We start from the raw sequence: 17,389 nt of genomic DNA, 5'->3' as shown, positions 1-17,389 counted from the left end.
ATTTCCTCAAATTTCATAGATTCTGTACTTTTTTTTCAAACTGTCATTGTTTGTGGTGAATAAGAAGGGAGGGAAAAAGCGATAAAACTAAATTTTTCATACGTTTATGTTGAGTGAGGTAAGCAGGAAAAAAAGAGAATTGGGGTCTAGTATTCAAGAGGATTTACGATCCTTAATATTGCATTTCTCTTTTACAGAGATTGTGACCAGACACCTTATAAGTGTTGCCCAGATGGAATCACCCCAGCTAAGGGAGAGGACAATGCAGGATGTGATGACATTGCTGAGTTAGTAGGTGGAGAAGGGGAGAGCATTGGATGTGACTTTACTGAGTTCCGTTGTTGCCCTGACGATGTAAATGCTGCTACTGGACCGAACTATGAAGGATGTGATATTGATCCTATAGAAGGTATTATCTCATTGTGAACCTCCTCCCCTGCTTACATTTTATCTCTCTTTCCCCCTTCTCCCCTCTTCTGCCCTTATTCCTTCCATTGCTTTCTACCGTTGTCTTACTTTCTTTCTCTCTTTTTGTTTGTTTGTATGTCTGCTTTTCCTTTTCCTGTTGTATGGGTACATTACATTTAATCGTAGCTTGTGTATATGAATGAGACCAAGATAAACGTATGTCCAATAAGTTACAATTAGTTGATGTACATTTTCTGTATGTCTGTCTCTCTCTCCCACACACACACACACACTCTCTCTTTCTCTCAACCCTCTCTCTCTCCTACCTTTTCTTACTATCTTTCTCTTTTTTTTCCCTCTCCTCTCCCCCACTCCCTTTTTACTCTCCCCTCTCTCCCCTCGCTCTCTCTCCCTCTCTCTTTCCTCTGCTCTCTCTTTCTTTTTCTCTATTTTTCTATATTCCATTCTCTCTTCTTTCTTTCTTGCTCGATCTCTACCTCCCCTCTCCTTCTATTTCTCCCTGATTATCTCACTCAATGTTGCTTTCATTTGAATTATCTTCCGTATCTGAATTATTTACTGTATACTCTATGTTGAAATAATTGTTACATACATAATTTATATATATATATTGTGTTTCATATTGTAATGTTGAGAAGGAAATAAATGTTAATAAATACAAAAAAATACAAATAAACAGTGAACATAGCCACTCCATTTCATCCCAGTATGAACCTTTGTTTCTTCTCTTCCATCCTCAGATCGTTGCTCTCTGTATAATGACCCTGGTATTTGCCGTGCTTGGATAGTGAAATACTACTTTGACTCTAACTATGGGCAGTGTACTCAGTTCTGGTACGGAGGCTGTGGAGGCAATACCAACCTCTTTGACACCTATGAAGAATGCAGGAATGAGTGTGTTGGTGGTGATGAACAACTCACCCAAGAAGGTATAATCAAGTTGAATTTAATTAAAAGAAGAAAGTGAGAGAAGTAGATCAATGAAAGGAAAACTGATAAAGGATTTTTGAATAGTTTATGAAGTATTAAAGTTCTGATTGATCAAATTGGTAACTCTGTGATTTCCCTTTTGAGCAGCTCTCAATTTCTTTCTTCTTTAAAATGTTCTCGAATTTCATTTCTTTACCACAATTTTTGTCCTAGTTATATCATTTGAACACAAAGGATTGAAATTGTCTAAATGTGTGAATGGATTGACATTTAATTCATTTTCTTACAATTTTATTCTTATTTAGATTATTCAAGACTAGAACATGCTTCTGATTATTGCTGCTTAGGGACAAAATGAAAAAGCACAAACAACTCTAGTGTGTTATTCTTCCTCACACCACATGTAATCTTTAGTTCATCTTCATGGTAAACGGCATACCCCTTCAAAGATTACCAGGAGAAGGAGAAGAACTTTGTTGTGTTTGACATTTGAAATGAAAATGTGAATTACTTCTGAATATGTTATTTTGTCAGATCTCTGCATACTGCCAGCTGCTCCTGGCCCCTGTAAAGGCTCATTTGAGAACTACTTTTATAATGACAAGACTAGCAGGTGCGAGATCTTCAAGTATGGAGGTTGCCGTGGTAACAAGAATCGCTTCAGAACTGAAGCTGACTGTGAGATTGCTTGTGGGACATTCCATGAAGGTATATTACTTTACCCATAATGATTAGAAACTCCTAGTACATTGAGTAATTGTGTAATTTAAAGGTAAAGACCAGTATTGGAAACGCCCCAATTTCAAAAAATGAAATGGAAGCTCTCATTACCAATCATGTGAAAGAATATGTTTTGACTAATACATGATGATAAAAAAATTGCCGGGAAACCGCCTACTAATTCATATATTTGGTAAATTTGTTTCTCACATGGTCTGTGAGAGATATAGGGTAGTCCCATATACATCTTTCTGTGTATAGTGCTTGTAACTTTACGAAGAATGGGCCAAATTTCTTATCATTTTGATGTTTCCAGAACCTTGCAGATGCTAGATGCTAGATGATCAACCTTTTCTGATCGATTCCACAACGTTTCTTTCACAATGCAATCGCATGACCATTACTGGTCTTTACCTTTAAAGAAAAAGAAATGTATTCAAAATAAATAAATCACAAAATGTATGTTTACATCTACTATAGATAGTGTAACAATTATTACCAGCGTAAATATTCTTAAATGAATGATACACGCCATAAAATCTAAAACAACAACAAACCAGTACTATTATTTTAATTGACTGTCCTTTTTGCTTGTTTGTAGATCCATGCAATCTACAGGCAGAGTATGGAGACTGCAGGGATTCCCATGTTAGATGGTTCTTCAATGCTGATACTCGCATGTGTGAAGATTTTGAGTATTCAGGTTGCCGTGGTAACCAGAATCGTTTCATGGATAAGCAGGCTTGTGAGGAAAGATGCAATGCCAATGTTATAGGTGTTATTGTACCAATTACAAAGTATGGTAAGTCAAGCTCATTTTTAGCCTGTCTGTTAGATTTTGTAGAACCATTTTGCAAACTGAAATTGTATACTTTTAACATCAGTTATGGCAAGGGAATGAAGAGGAATCAATTAATCTTATTTTATATGGTTATAATTATTTCCCCCATAAAATATTCTTACCAAAGCATTAAGATTTTGTAATATACACATTGTTGGAGTTAGTGATTTGTTGGTGTTGCTATTTTAGTTTGATTGGCAATTCAATCCACAATCGGGTTTTAAAGATGTCACATTCTTTTCCTAAAACTGTTTTTTTTACATATATAACTGAAAGAATGCTAAGTTATGATGAACAACTGTATCCAAGATTAAAAGGGCTGAGATTTGAACCCTATGCCTTGTGATCTACAGTCCATAGACTTGTCTCCTAGACCAAAACACCTCTTCATATATTCACAAGTGTCATAAGATATAGAAATGATGCTCATTTCATTATACACAAAAAACATGCCATGGTTATATGAATGCAGCCTTATATTGATCTCTCCCTGATTACAGAGCAGTGCAGTGTATCAGCCGATCCAGGGATTTGCTTTGCCTTCTTTCCTATGTGGGCATATGATGTAACAGCAGGAAAATGCAAGGAGTTTATATATGGTGGATGTGATGGCAACGACAACAGATTTGAGACTGAGCTGGCTTGCCAGGAGGCTTGCTACGTTGAAGGTAGGCTCAACTTGATCAAAGTTCTTTCAAAAATGGTTATCTACTAACATTTTCATTTATTTGTAGTATTGTAATGATCTCAGAAATTGAACTTGATATGTCATATTAATTGATTGAATGAAAGCTCAGTGTCAATTAAAATTTACATGAATAGTTTGTCTTTGTCTCAATTTGTAAATTTTAAAATGTCTTATTATGCCTTGAATGTCATTCTCTTAAATCTCTGTTTACCGTGAAAATCTTAAAAAGGTATCAAAACACAAACATCACCATATAATGTTAGTCATGTATTCCCGAAGAGTATTCAATAATTAACCCCAACAAATTTGATACCAAAAAAAAGTGATACTTTAATCATTTTTAATATGAAAAATATTTCATTCATGTAAACGTGGCATCTTTCTGAACATCCACCCCTTTTCTTCAATCTTGTGCTTTTTCCCAATCCAATACCCACTAGGCAAGACAATATGTGAGCGCCTCCGAGCCCTCCATGAAGCCTCAGGGATCAACGATCGGCCACAGTGTAAGTTTGATGGTAGCTTTGAACCTGTCCAATGCCCCCCTAGGAGTGGAGATTGTTGGTGTGTCACAGACCTAGGAGAAGAGATTGAAGGCAGTAGAATCACCAGGCAACTACACACACTAAGGCTTGATTGCTCAGGTAAGTTCTTTAGAAAGACCTCAACCTTAAATGTTCCACTTTATATAACAATATTCACCTTGCCTACATTAATTAATCTGTTGAGACCAAGAAGCGTGTTCATTCTGTATGTTAATGCCCTTCTGGCTCTGAACAGATGTAGGGGTCATTACGGTATACAAGTTTTGTGTAAGCTAGGGTTCATTTTCTTCATTTATTCAAACAGTGTTTCATGGTATCAGTTATTGCAGTTCTTAATTCCAATTTTAGATTAGGGATTAGCTTTTCTTAGTCCAAGCTATTGTAAAAGAGATAAAAAATGAACCAAGTAGGATTCACTGCCTAAACAGATATCACCTGAAACAGAAATAGATGATATTATAGGATTGTTTGTATTGTCTTTAGATACGGTATGGTAGATACTCATTAGTCAAGATTTCTGTCCCTAGTCCTCTCAACAGAAGCTTACTTCTTCTTCTTTTTTATATTTGTGTTTGGTGACTGAATAATCTACAGAAGCCTTTATGACTGTAGGCAATGGTGTTCAATGTCAGAAAGACATATCTGCTGATTTGACTTGATATTATTAACTTCATATCTACTTTGGATGTGTTACCATTATCTATATTTTGACTTACATATTATATATTACCAGATGTATGATGTTGATTTTCCCAACTGCAAAGCATTGATATATTAACAATCAATATATTATACATACTTCAACTGATGCTTATATCAAGTGGAGAGAGAGAATTAATTACATATTATACTTCTCTCCTTAGTGTACCCTGACAGCGCTGGTAACTCTGAACCCACCATCAGGCCGACCACAGCAGACATGGCTGACCTGTCGCTATGTCAGCAGGACCAGCGTACAGCCGAGGGTAGCTATGTACCTCAGTGTACAGAGAGTGGAGAGTATGAACACATGCAGTGCTTTGGATCTAACAATGATTACTGCTGGTGTGTGAATGAGAATGGAGAAGAGCTGACCTTCACCAGGACTCTACCGGGTCAAGAGAGACCAAGTTGTGATGGTAAGATTATTGGTCAATTTTCCTTTGTTAACAATTACATCAAACTGCTTTTTAGTGGTTATTTTGTTTTTATGAAACTCTAAGAAATATAGTTTATCATTTAATGCATGATATATAGTAGTGCCCTATAGTCTCTCTCCTGAGGTCACACAGCTTCATATTGAATTCACAATGCTTTCCTATATGAATGTTTAACAAAAGTGACACAATATATTATGACCTTGTATGGTCATCAAGCCTTTCAAACGGCAGGCGAAATACTATTTATCTAAACCTACAAATATTTCATGCAGCCTATTCAGTGTTGTATTTATATATTCCTCTTGACAAATATAAGGAAATTTAATTTGTTATTCTAATTAATATTTATTCAGTGATAGCAAACTGAGCCATATATGCTATGAAATTTAAGGCTTCATAATTGCTTTTTACCTTTACTATGGGATATAATTATGTGTATCTCTACTGAACTATGACTATATAGCCTCTACTGACCTTCTGGCCCTTTCCTACAGGTATCCTAGATACAGTGTGCTTCACATCATACAGACTGATCACTGAAGACAACCAAGCGTCAGACTACATGCCTCAATGTACACCCCAAGGCTTGTTTGCTAAGCTACAATGCCAGACAGAGAGAGGTTGTCTATGTGTAGATGAAACCACTGGGTCCGTCCTGTTTGCGGTGGATGTAGACCCTAACACGGCCACACCCAGACAGTGTGATGGGGTCAGCACCAGAGGTATACCAACCAATCAAATCTTCTTCTTGTTCTCATGAAATAAGAAGGCATATTGCAATTTCTTTTGTATGGTATTTTTGATTTTCAGTACATTTTGACTTTTGTGTTATCCCCCGTGACATATGGCTTCATGTGGATACCAAATATTTGTTGCATTGTCAATCCTTTCTCTTGGGTAAATGCCAAAGTAAGTCGTAATCTGAAGAATTTCACCCGGCCAACACAGCATCTATATCATTGACAAATAGTTATTACCTTTGTGAACAATATGTATTCTTTATCAAGGATATTTACTCATGAACAAACAGATACATATATATGCTTAGGAGGTTTGTGAACATGATATCCTATTTTTTAAGTTTGATTTGAAACATGTAAGATGCTTTTATGTACATAATTTGCAGTATTTAAAAAGTTCCCTAACCATATAGCATGCCTTTCCTACTCGCCCCTACTTTTTGTCTCCAGTTTTGACAACATGTCAGATCCATCGCCAGGAGAGCCTTGCTAGCAATGGTGAAACAGAAGACCGATACATTGCTCAGTGTACTCCAGATGGTTCCTATGCCCAGGTCCAATGCTACGAAGGCCAGGCCAGGTACTGCTGGTGTGTCAATGAAGCAGGAGAAGAGATTACAGGAACCAGGAGGCGAGATGGACAACCAGATTGCACAGTTGGTAAGACATGTATAACCTCTTAAAGCAGAATTTCCTTTCTCATGTGTATTAAAAATACTTCATTATTTATATGTTTACAATTTACATGGGCATGCGTTAACAATCATGAACTTACTTGATCTCCATTAAGAGGCCTTTCAAAATATTTTATTTAGTTTGTTGAGTAGAGATCCTTATGGTGAAGCTCAAAGCAAATGAACTTTGCTCCATGACAATTGTGGAAACGGCCACATGTGGTTTATATGTATACAAATCACATGTACAGTTATGACAACAACAACATAATTTTTTTTCTTTAACATAATGTTGTTGTTTTACTCCTAAAGCAGAGACTGCAGAACCTACTGAAGCCGTAACGGAGAGGACTACAGCAGCAGCAGCAGCTACTCCAACACAAGCAAACACAGGACTAGAGACCACCACTACCATCATCACCACCCAGGCATCTATCATTGATGTCAATGATGTCATCATCATTGGTGAAGAAGACACTCTAGAGGGAGAGGAGGAGGAGGAGGAGGTACCGGAGGAAGGAGATTGCACTGACAGCTCTAATTGCCAAGGTTGGTTCCTACAGCAAACAGAATGTTAGAATTGTAGAAACTGTTGCATGTCACATATGCTGTTTGGCATACTGAAAGTCATGGAATCGGTATGCATTTTCAAGGGGAATGTTGCTACACCTCCTAGTTTTTGTGAATTATTGTTTCTGGGAAACTATAAAAATTGAACTTCCTGTTGATCACTGGAACCATGTGAGCATGCATCTGATGTATCGATTAGGTTAAATGAAGTAGTTTGAATGGCCTTTTATGAATACTGTTTTTTCTTAAGTTGAATAATGCATTAAGTTTGTGCATCTATGTAGCACCTATAGAGTACTACACAAGACAAACATTCTAATGGAGAGTAAGAATATCATCTTGATAGCTTGTATTCAATTTTAATAGTAGTTGTAATATAATAGAAAAAAGGTGTTGCATTTCCCAAATATTTCATTTCCTCGTATATTCTTTTCCATTGTCCCTTCACCTAAGGTACATCATCAGCCAGCATAGGACAGAGCCAGTCTTCAGTGACTGCCACACCTGGAGACATGGTCGTCCTGACCTGTGAGGCAACAGGCTCTCCACCACCAACCATCTCATGGCAGAGGTTTGAACAAGATGTCTCCGAGTTTGATGACCGAAGGTTCCAAGTTAGCGAGGACGGTGTCTTGACCATCTTGCATGCTAAGGTCAGCGATTCTGGACCTTTCTTGTGTGTGGCAGATAACGGCATTGGGGAACCAGATATAGCCACCTTTGAAATTACAGTTTCAGGTGAGAGTGCTAAAAGTTAATGCTTGATTGTGATAATTAAAGTCGTAAATGTGAGCATGGACAATTTGTAATCAAAACAAATTTAGGTGAAAAATGCAGAAGACCATCATACAGACATTTTTAATTTGACAGAGTCTTCTCACCAAGAGGTTGATGCATTTATCCCTTTAAATATACATATCATTTGTTTTCATAGTCATTAACCAAATATGTTTTATAGGTAGCATAACAGGACAATACATTCTGATACCTCAAATGTAACCTTTTGTGAAACTTCTATTCTCACTTTCTTCTATCTTAAAAGACCGTTCTCGACCTACAAGGAGGCGCGGTCACCGCCAGTCTCGCATCAAGGTCCGGGAAGGCAAGAGCGTCAACATGAACTGCCGAGCCAAGGGCAACCCTCTCCCTACCATCACCTGGGAGTTTCAGGGAATGGAACTGTCTGATATTGAGAACAGGATCACTAAAGGAGCGGGAGGACTACTCAAGATTGCTGATGTCAGTCTGGCTGACATGGGTACCTACAAGTGTACGGCTAGGAACATGTATGGCATTATACAGATGAGAGTGTTTACTCTTATCGTGGAAGGTGAGATTCAAAATTTAGTTGGGAGCTGCAGATAGCACTTTCATAGTGGACTTTGTTTGTGCTATTCACATTTAAATAGAATTCATTTTCGTTTGCACTCTTCGAGAAGAGACCCAGAAAACAATTGTATTAATTATGAAGCCGGTACTAATTTGCTCAATATTTTCAGCTACATTTTAGATTTGGGAGGATACATAAGAATAATGTATTGTACTTATGATCAGCTGTGGCATAGGCACTGACAAAATCAAGCTGTCAGGTATTCTTTCTTTACCACTTGCCGCCTATCCTTTCTCATTTAAACAGATAATTATTAATCATACATAATTTTTTACTAAAGTATACAAAATAGGAGAGTTATTTGTCAGATCAAAGAGAATTTTTACTTCCTCAACGTAATAGACATTATCACAAGTTAACTTGCCCAGGAAACATAAAAGGTTAATTTGTATGTATCAGCTAGAATCAGCTGAGAATCGGTGATTAATATTAACTAGCCAGGGGTTTTGTGTTCCTTTAACAAAATAATGTTTAGTTTCACATTCTTGATACTTGCACCACTTATATTCCTTCATTTTCAATATTCCTCTCATTCTTTCTTTTTGCAGCCGAAGTTGCAATAGTGGATCCTCCCCTCAGTCAGCAAATCACCGAGGGTGACACAATCCAGCTTCTATGTGGGACCACTGGATCACCTAAACCAAACGTAATGTGGAACCGTAATGATGCTCCACTACCCAACACTAATCGCTTTGTCATCGGTCAAAATAATGATCTTACAATTAGAGGTAAATTTATCCATCTTCTTAAGAGAAACTATTGTACAAAGGAGATATCTAAATTGTAGAGACATAATATATGAACAAATTTACACCTGATAATACATCTCAAAATATATTGAGAATGCATAAATATGATGACAATAGGCTTTCATAGTCTGTTCATGTAGTATATAAAATCTTTTACAGAGATGTATATATATATATACATATATATATATTAGCTTAATATTGTTTGCATGTATCATGTAAAACACAGTGTAATATTGCAGAACTTTAAGCTTGCATATAAGAAAAGTTGATGTGATTCCTTTCAGTTATGGTTACTTTAGTATATTGATGGTTAAGAATGTAATCTAAACAAGTATTTTGATCCTCTTCCATTTAGATATAAAGCAAACAGATCGTGGTAAATACTCGTGTACAGCAGCCAATGGAATCAGTACAAGAACAGCCAATGCAGTCATTTCTGTCTCAGGTAAGTTGATGTGTCTATTGTAGGAAATGGTGGTAAAAATAGTGGAATTCTGACAGAATCTGTATATTTTTAGGTCATCCAAGTTGAAAATAGCCAATCAATGTGGTGTACATTAATATAGCTTGTCAATTTATGTCAATAAAAATGCAGGTAAATTTTATAGTGTAGTTAAAGATACTATGTCCCTTTTGCAGCCAGAACTTAGAACTTTGCAGGAATTATGAATGTGTCATGTATCTCCTATCTGAAATTTAAAGGTTAGCAGTGTCCTAATATTCAAATTATGCAAGGAAACCTGTTTACTTGCTAGACTTCACTGTCAGACACTATTGTCAGTATTGAGTGACTGACTGGCTTTTTCTCTTCTTTGGTAATAACATACATAAAATGAGCTGTAAAGGATTTGTCTACATCAATAACCCACTTCTTGTAATGGCCAAAATTAAACTTGATTGAATCTTTGCGCAGCATAAAACGTACGACCATGCGGTACAATGGTCTGAAAATCAAGACTATTACTTATTGGCTCTATAGCTCCTAAGTTGATTTGACAACTAATAGTCGTTATTTTCCCACTTAAAGACGTTTTCAAGACCCCTTTTTTAAGGGGAGTTCTAAATTAGTATTATCTTTTAAATGCCATTGGAATCTAACCTTTTTCTTTTTGTGGCCTGCAAATGGGACATAGTACCTTTAAGGCACATAAAGATGCTAACATGCAATATACCCTCAGAACATATACCAGTACTCTTTATCATTATCAACAATATCATCATCATCATCATTATCATCATCATCATTATCATCATCATCATCATTATCATCATCGTCATCATCATCATCACATATCCATCGTTTTGATGAAACAAGGATATCTAATCTGTCTTCTTCTATTTTCTTTATTTTTTAGGTATTTTAGGTGCCGAGGTGGATCCAAACTGCCAAGACTCGCCACAGTACGTATCATGTCAGCTGATCGTTATAGCAAAGCTCTGCCCGACGTATCCTTACATCAAGTTCTGCTGTAGAACATGTAGGGACAATAACATGCTACCGCTCACTACTGCTAGGCCTTGAACGTATGAGGAGCTAGCTGATTCTACCATTTTGAAAACTGGATATGCACTTAATCTTTTTCATATTTTATGAAAAGGATTAGTTTGATTACCCCATGTAATTGTTACTACGGTACTCATTTTATGACAAATGATCATCAAGAGAAAGTAGAAAGTATATGTAAAACTCCCAATCCAACAATATCACATTGCAAGTTATTGTTCTGTCCTGTCTTTTAAAAAGTATATCCAGCCCCAAAATAAGCCTTCAAATCAGAAACTTGCAGAGTTTAGGGAGATTAATACCTACACAAAGTTATGTATCGGGTAATAGAGTTTTGATTCTGATGTCAATTTATATTCTTTGGGGTTATGATTCAATCAAAATTTGTACTTAAGTGGAATAGAACTGCTTTATGAGGACTTTCAATATTTTATAACAGTTGAAGATACCAGTATCTTGTAAATTTCTTTGAACTATTGATTTGTTTATGACATAATTTCCCCTCTGATTTTAGATCAAGTCCAGCAGTGTAACAGATAAATAGAATTATGTTTTGTGTACCTGACATCAAGTTTTAACAAATAACGTTTATCAATATTTTGCAATATGAGATTATTCATGTACATTTGTACATGAGTAGTATGGTATGCATAATTCATTTGCTTCAAAATGTTTTGAAACCCTGGAACTGATGTTCTTATTTTTAAGGGAAAATGTTTCTTCTCATGAAGTCAGTCATGTCTGACATTGTGATGTGACTGGAATGTTACTTAAGTGGGAACATTGTTGAATTTCTCTGTGCTAGATGACACCTAATATTATGACCAAATATGGAAGACAGTGTAAATACATGAATGCAATTCTCAAGGTGGAACCCTGCATTGTCTTTCAGTACATTAACTCTTTCAGGCCTAGAAATAATTTTCATTTTGTAAGCACAATGTATTGTATATTTGAACAACATATTTGCAAATTGTCCTGAGTATGCACTAGAGTCCAGCATTGTCCACATTTACTTGTCATGAAACCTGTAGGAAAATGTGCTTCTAGAATGTTTATGTTAAAAAAACTTGTTTCTAAAATATCATAAAATATTTATGTGCTTCAGGTAATAATAGTTTTTTCAGTGTAAACGAGTCTAGTGTAAATAGATATTCTTTTGAATAAATGGCTTTTAGTAAGGAGTCTTTGAGCCTCTTATATATTCTCAATTGCAAATTTGTTTTTAAAGTTTTGTAGACCAAGCCCAAAACACTTCTTTTGTACATAACACCTGTGGTATTAATACTTCTTATTTATAAATATATATATTTCAATGGGTGCTTTTTTTGTATGTTTCTACTTGTGTGTCTATGATGTATGTTTCTAATTGTGTGTCTATGTTGTAGCTATGTAATAAAATATATTATCCTTGTTTTTTTTTAATGTGATCAAAATGATTCATCAATCTGTTCATCTATAGCAAATGAGGTGAATCAAAAACCTGTAAAATAGGAACTTTGTCTATGTTTATTCATTGCATTTTTTATATTTTGGTAATTGGTACCGTTTTTTCTGAAGAGAAAACGGTATCATGTACCTTCCACAATGGTGCTAAAATGAATTGCTGCATTCTGATATGCCAAAGTGTACTGCGACAAGAATAAATTCAGACTATTTTCTACTTTATTCGGTTCCATTTTTATATCCACATGCTTATTTTGATGTTTTGTTTTATATAAGGTTGTCATGAAGCAATTCTTTTAGTAGCTGTAATATAATTTTAATGAATAAATTGTTTGTATTCACGAGTATATAATGTATTGTGACTTGATGAATGTCTTTATGATGCAGAATGATAAAACCCTGTTAACTGCATGTTTTCCATAATTGATTTTCTACAAATAAGAAGCAATACGTGAAATAAATTGAAATAGATTATCTTGTATCTGGTCAATTAAAGATATTGTCACTTGTTCACCACCCTACATGTTATTTTCAGTACACGGGACCAAGAAGGAATTGTCAAAGCATATAATGTAGCATATTATACCTACACCTAACAACTATGCATGGATTTCATTCTACTTAGCAACTATAATGTAATGGCAATAAGTGCACTTGATAAGAGGATTGATTGTATTGCTGCCTATTGGTGTGTAGCTGCTGTATCACAAGTCTGCAGCTTTGAACAGTTCTACTTCTAAATGTATGTACATTCATGCTGCAGAATGTAACAGGGATTTTTTAAACATCATTTTCGTTTTTTATAATATCACTGTTTTATGTTCCATAATATGTAATACCTCAAGCACTATTTTGGTTTACTTGATCAGAATTTGATGTACCAATATCACTTAAAGTAAAGAAAAAAACGTTCTGAGGAGACAAGTACATGTTACTAAGGGCATTTCTACAGCTGTTGTTTACATAGCAATGATCTACTAAATGATATACTTCAACAATTTACAAATAATAACTAACCTATGTAAATGTCATCATTTTAAATATTAAATGAGCATCTACATTTATAGCAAGGTATGTAGTATGTAAAACTACCATATTTTTTAATCGAGGTCATTAATTTGTTCTTGCAATGTTCTATCATGGAATGCAAATGATTAGAACATGCATTATTCTTTAAAATGAATTGTGTAATCCATTTCCATGATTGGTGTACATATCCAGTATATCCCCGAATTGGTAGCAAGGTGATGTATCCTTATCATTCCAATTCTAATTCATTATGGACTCTTTTTGATGGTGCAAAAAAATATACAATGTACTGTTTGGTTTGTAAGAGACTGCTTTTAGATTTTTATGAAAATGGATAACAAATGGCACATCCTTTGTTATTAATCAACCAGTCAGCTCTAACAAGAACGGTTCCTACATCATTATTTCAATTTAAAATGTAAAATTCTCTGTATGAGTTTTTGTGAACAATAAAATATAGTGGTACATCCATCCCCCATCCTGTTTGGCTCGATGATACCAAAAAAAAGAAGATCTTTTCAACATTCAGTTCTCTGTTTAAATCAATATTTGTGTGCATTTGATGTAGACCTTTAATTTGTTTTGTTTTAATGACTTTGTTCTTTTCTACACATTGTAACCGTAAAGTAGGGATATTTTGTCATTAGTTTAGACTATTTATCCTGTACAAATGGTACTTATAATAACAATGTATATGTGTACATGTAGGTCAAGCTAAACAAATGAAGTTTGTTTATGTATTACGATCACACTTCTGAACAAGGGGAAAGGAAAGAACAGTTTCAGATTTATATAAATTATATATCTTTGCTTTATGAGGTTTGTACATTGTAATCATCATCAGGAAATATTGCATTCATTGTTGAATCAAATTCTCATCATAACATGATGAAAATCAATTTCAAACTTTATGTCTATCCTCTAAAGTCGAGTTAATCATATATTCATTGTTAGATAGGAGGACCAAGTTACTTTAAAAGGACCAAGTTACTTTAAAGGACCAAAAATAGAAAGACCTGTGTCTTCCACCATCATGAATCAATTACATTTGTTACAGTTGTAAATCAGTGGAAATTATCAACAGTTTTTTCGAAAATAAAACTTTGCATTTGTATAAATTCAGTTTTCATTGTGTTCTCTGTCCTTATATTATATTATATTGCTCTGCAGTTAATATCCTTCACTTAGAGAATTACAAATTTCATTCCTTCGAACCCATTCTAAAATCCTACTGCGAAATGTTGCAACCCTCGTAGCGAATCTTTAAAGCCTGGAGCAACTGTTGCTGAATCATGAGTTGGAGCACAAATGTAGTCTGCTACTACAAAAAAATAAATGATGAATTACTTGGATGGGCTTTTGTTTGATTATAATATATTTGTGCATATATACTGAGACATCTTAGTAGTCCAAATATGTGGAAATTTAATGCCCTTAAGAACAGCATCTACTTTTGCAAGGTGCCAATGTTTCTTGCCTCCCAAACAATTTCAAGTTTTCAACAAGGTAGAAAACATTCTTAATGTATAATACTTGTAGAGTATGTGAAGAATACTTTCTTTTTTATTTCTACAAAAAAATTTGTTAGTTCATCTTTACACAATCTCAATTTATTTAATTCACAGCTCGTTAAATAAAAAATTAAGAAGATGAGAAAAATTATTTTTAACAGAAGAAATAAAAAATTAGTTTAAAATGTGGTTTAGCATTTCAAAATTTTCTCCATTTAAAATGAAGCATAAAATATTACCTTACTATCAAACACATACAATGACATACTAGACCAGGGAGATGTAAAACTCCTATCTCCCTGCTTTGACATATTGGGAAAAATTATGGTGCTCCTGCAAACATAAACAAATAATAATAATAAAATATTTAGCTTTTATATAGTGCTTAATACAATGTCTCTAAGCACTTTACAAATATACTATTACCCCGGTCGTTGAATTCAGTGCTTGCCTGGACACACTGTGTGCACAACCTCTACTCCCTGGGGAGCATTCCAGCCAGGCGTTACTTTAGGGGAAGTTGTAGATTAATCAAAGAAAAGGGGAAAAAAGGGGGACCCCTGAACTTGCTCTCATACATACAGTATATCTTAATCTCATTTCTGATAATAAATTGGAAAGACATTTGAACCTACAAGTATGTGAAAAGAAGAGATGTCAAACTTGCAAAATCATCAAAAATCACAACAGGACATGCATGAAAGGCCACTGGTAAGATACGAGGTCGTGATGAAAGAAATCTCTTTTAGCAAATCAATGGCATGGTGGGTAAGGAGACAAATCCAAACTGTCTTCAAATGGATGAGTCGTCCACTGACATGGTCTAGTGGTTTCTCCACACCATAATGTTATTCATTCCTCAACTTCATGCTCATCTCCGATCCATCCATATATTCTGGGTTGCTCTTCATTTATACTCTTGGTGTTCCATCTACTACTAGTACTGGCTTCTGCAGATGGATTTGCACATCTAAATAGTCTGATGGCAGAAACAACATCTCTTCCTTTTCCTGTTAACTCCATCTTTACAATATCCTAGTATTCTTGTAACACTGGTCATCAATTACTCTGATTTTCTCTGCGATCTCTTTCTTCTGTCAGCCGTTTTGTTAGAGCTATCTGTTGCTCCAGCTCCATTCGATTCTGACGTTTTCTCTCTTGCCTTTCCAGGTCTTTGTAGATGCCTTCACGTAATTTCTGATAAAGAAAAATCAAAACGGTGATAAGTGACCACCAACATGATTTATGTTGGTGTGACCACAGTTCGTGCTGGGAGCTGGCATGTACATTCTCATTGGGCAATATTTTGCCTTGCAAATTATGCAATTTTCTTATATCTGATGGATCAATTTTTAGAATAAATCAGCTGTAAAATCTGATGCACAAATTAAAGTCTCCTTTTTTAAAATGAATTTTTCGTTAGTTGCAACACATGCCAATCCGACATCAAATTTTTTGATAGCGAATACCACATATCCTAATATCTTTAATAAGTATGTAATATTTTTAAAAATCTTCGCAAACTTGGTCACGTCGCCCCATCAGATCATACATTGTCTACAATGAATTACAAACATACTGAGCACTCTGCCAAGTTTGTCAGAGTATAAAGCTGTGACATCACTTAATCGTTATATGAATATAACTCGTAATATTATCAAAGATATCAAAGATATCAAAGACAATTTCATGAACATTTGTTTGTGGCACTCACTGACTCAGTCCTAAAATTAAAAACAATATCAATGTTAAGAACTTTAGAATAATTAGATAATTTTGAAAACAGTCAATGTTCATGATCATGGCATGCACGTGGATACTTTTGTTTACCCATTTAACAAATTTATTCAAACGTTCACGTTCATTGTCAACATTAAACTAATTAGAGGTACTTGGTACTTGGTTGGTTAGTCCTCCAAAATACTCGTCTGAGTAACAATGAGGGTTCATCAATAATCAATAGTACAAACTACAATACACGAAATCTAACGCATGGGACTGTAGATAATAAACATGTTGATTACTGTGCAATTAACTGCCTTAAAACACATAAATGTGAATTACCATTTGATCAGACTTTTTCTTGTAGTGAACACCACCTATTATTGCTCCAGCAGTAACTATAGACAAGCAAAGCGTCACTTTTGAAGCTGTCGACATGTTCGATGCAGAACCTCTGAAAACCTCGGAACACAGCGACTACTTATCATCCCGTACTCATCGCCGAGAGTTCCGGGGTGAGCTTAACAGACCGTACATGACTTAACAGCGTCCTTTGCAACTGGGGGAAACGGCTAGCATGGGATCGTCAATTATATTAAAAGGGAGTTTTTCTTATCTTGATTTTGTTTAACTCATATTTTATCAAGTGTTAGGTATAAAAAATGTAATTTAAATATATTTGATAATTTTGAATACCATGAATATTCTTAGGCTTTATTAATTTGAGGAAAATGTTAGCTGAAATACCTTTACAAATAT

The 17,389-nt window shown here is 35.0% G+C and overlaps 1 protein-coding gene across 4 annotated transcripts in view; it reads left to right on the top strand.

Moving 5' to 3' along the window:
• Nucleotides 1–14,515, top strand: part of LOC584177 (papilin) — a 111,556-nt gene extending 97,041 nt beyond the window's left edge. For 3 of the 4 annotated variants that reach the window (XM_030998546.1, XM_030998547.1, XM_030998544.1), the window contains 15 exons: nt 198–409; nt 1,170–1,358; nt 1,894–2,067; nt 2,681–2,881; nt 3,421–3,588; nt 4,049–4,252; nt 5,017–5,271; nt 5,787–6,014; nt 6,483–6,692; nt 7,019–7,255; nt 7,730–8,014; nt 8,319–8,606; nt 9,215–9,394; nt 9,774–9,863; nt 10,774–14,515. In XM_030998546.1, the coding sequence (XP_030854406.1) occupies nt 198–409; nt 1,170–1,358; nt 1,894–2,067; nt 2,681–2,881; nt 3,421–3,588; nt 4,049–4,252; nt 5,017–5,271; nt 5,787–6,014; nt 6,483–6,692; nt 7,019–7,255; nt 7,730–8,014; nt 8,319–8,606; nt 9,215–9,394; nt 9,774–9,863; nt 10,774–10,940 (3,088 nt within the window). In that variant the 3' untranslated portion in view covers nt 10,941–14,515. The remainder of the gene's footprint in view (nt 1–197; nt 410–1,169; nt 1,359–1,893; nt 2,068–2,680; nt 2,882–3,420; nt 3,589–4,048; nt 4,253–5,016; nt 5,272–5,786; nt 6,015–6,482; nt 6,693–7,018; nt 7,256–7,729; nt 8,015–8,318; nt 8,607–9,214; nt 9,395–9,773; nt 9,864–10,773) is intronic. The other variant, XM_030998545.1, reaches the window with a different exon arrangement.
• The last annotated feature ends 2,874 nt before the right edge of the window (nt 14,516–17,389 follow it).

Source organism: Strongylocentrotus purpuratus, unplaced genomic scaffold (assembly GCF_000002235.5).
Source record: "Strongylocentrotus purpuratus isolate Spur 01 unplaced genomic scaffold, Spur_5.0 spur5_scaffold_5, whole genome shotgun sequence".
Lineage (NCBI taxonomy): Eukaryota > Metazoa > Echinodermata > Echinoidea > Camarodonta > Strongylocentrotidae > Strongylocentrotus > Strongylocentrotus purpuratus.
Note: the sequence above shows the minus strand (reverse complement) of the source record. Positions and strands in the feature narration are given on the sequence as shown.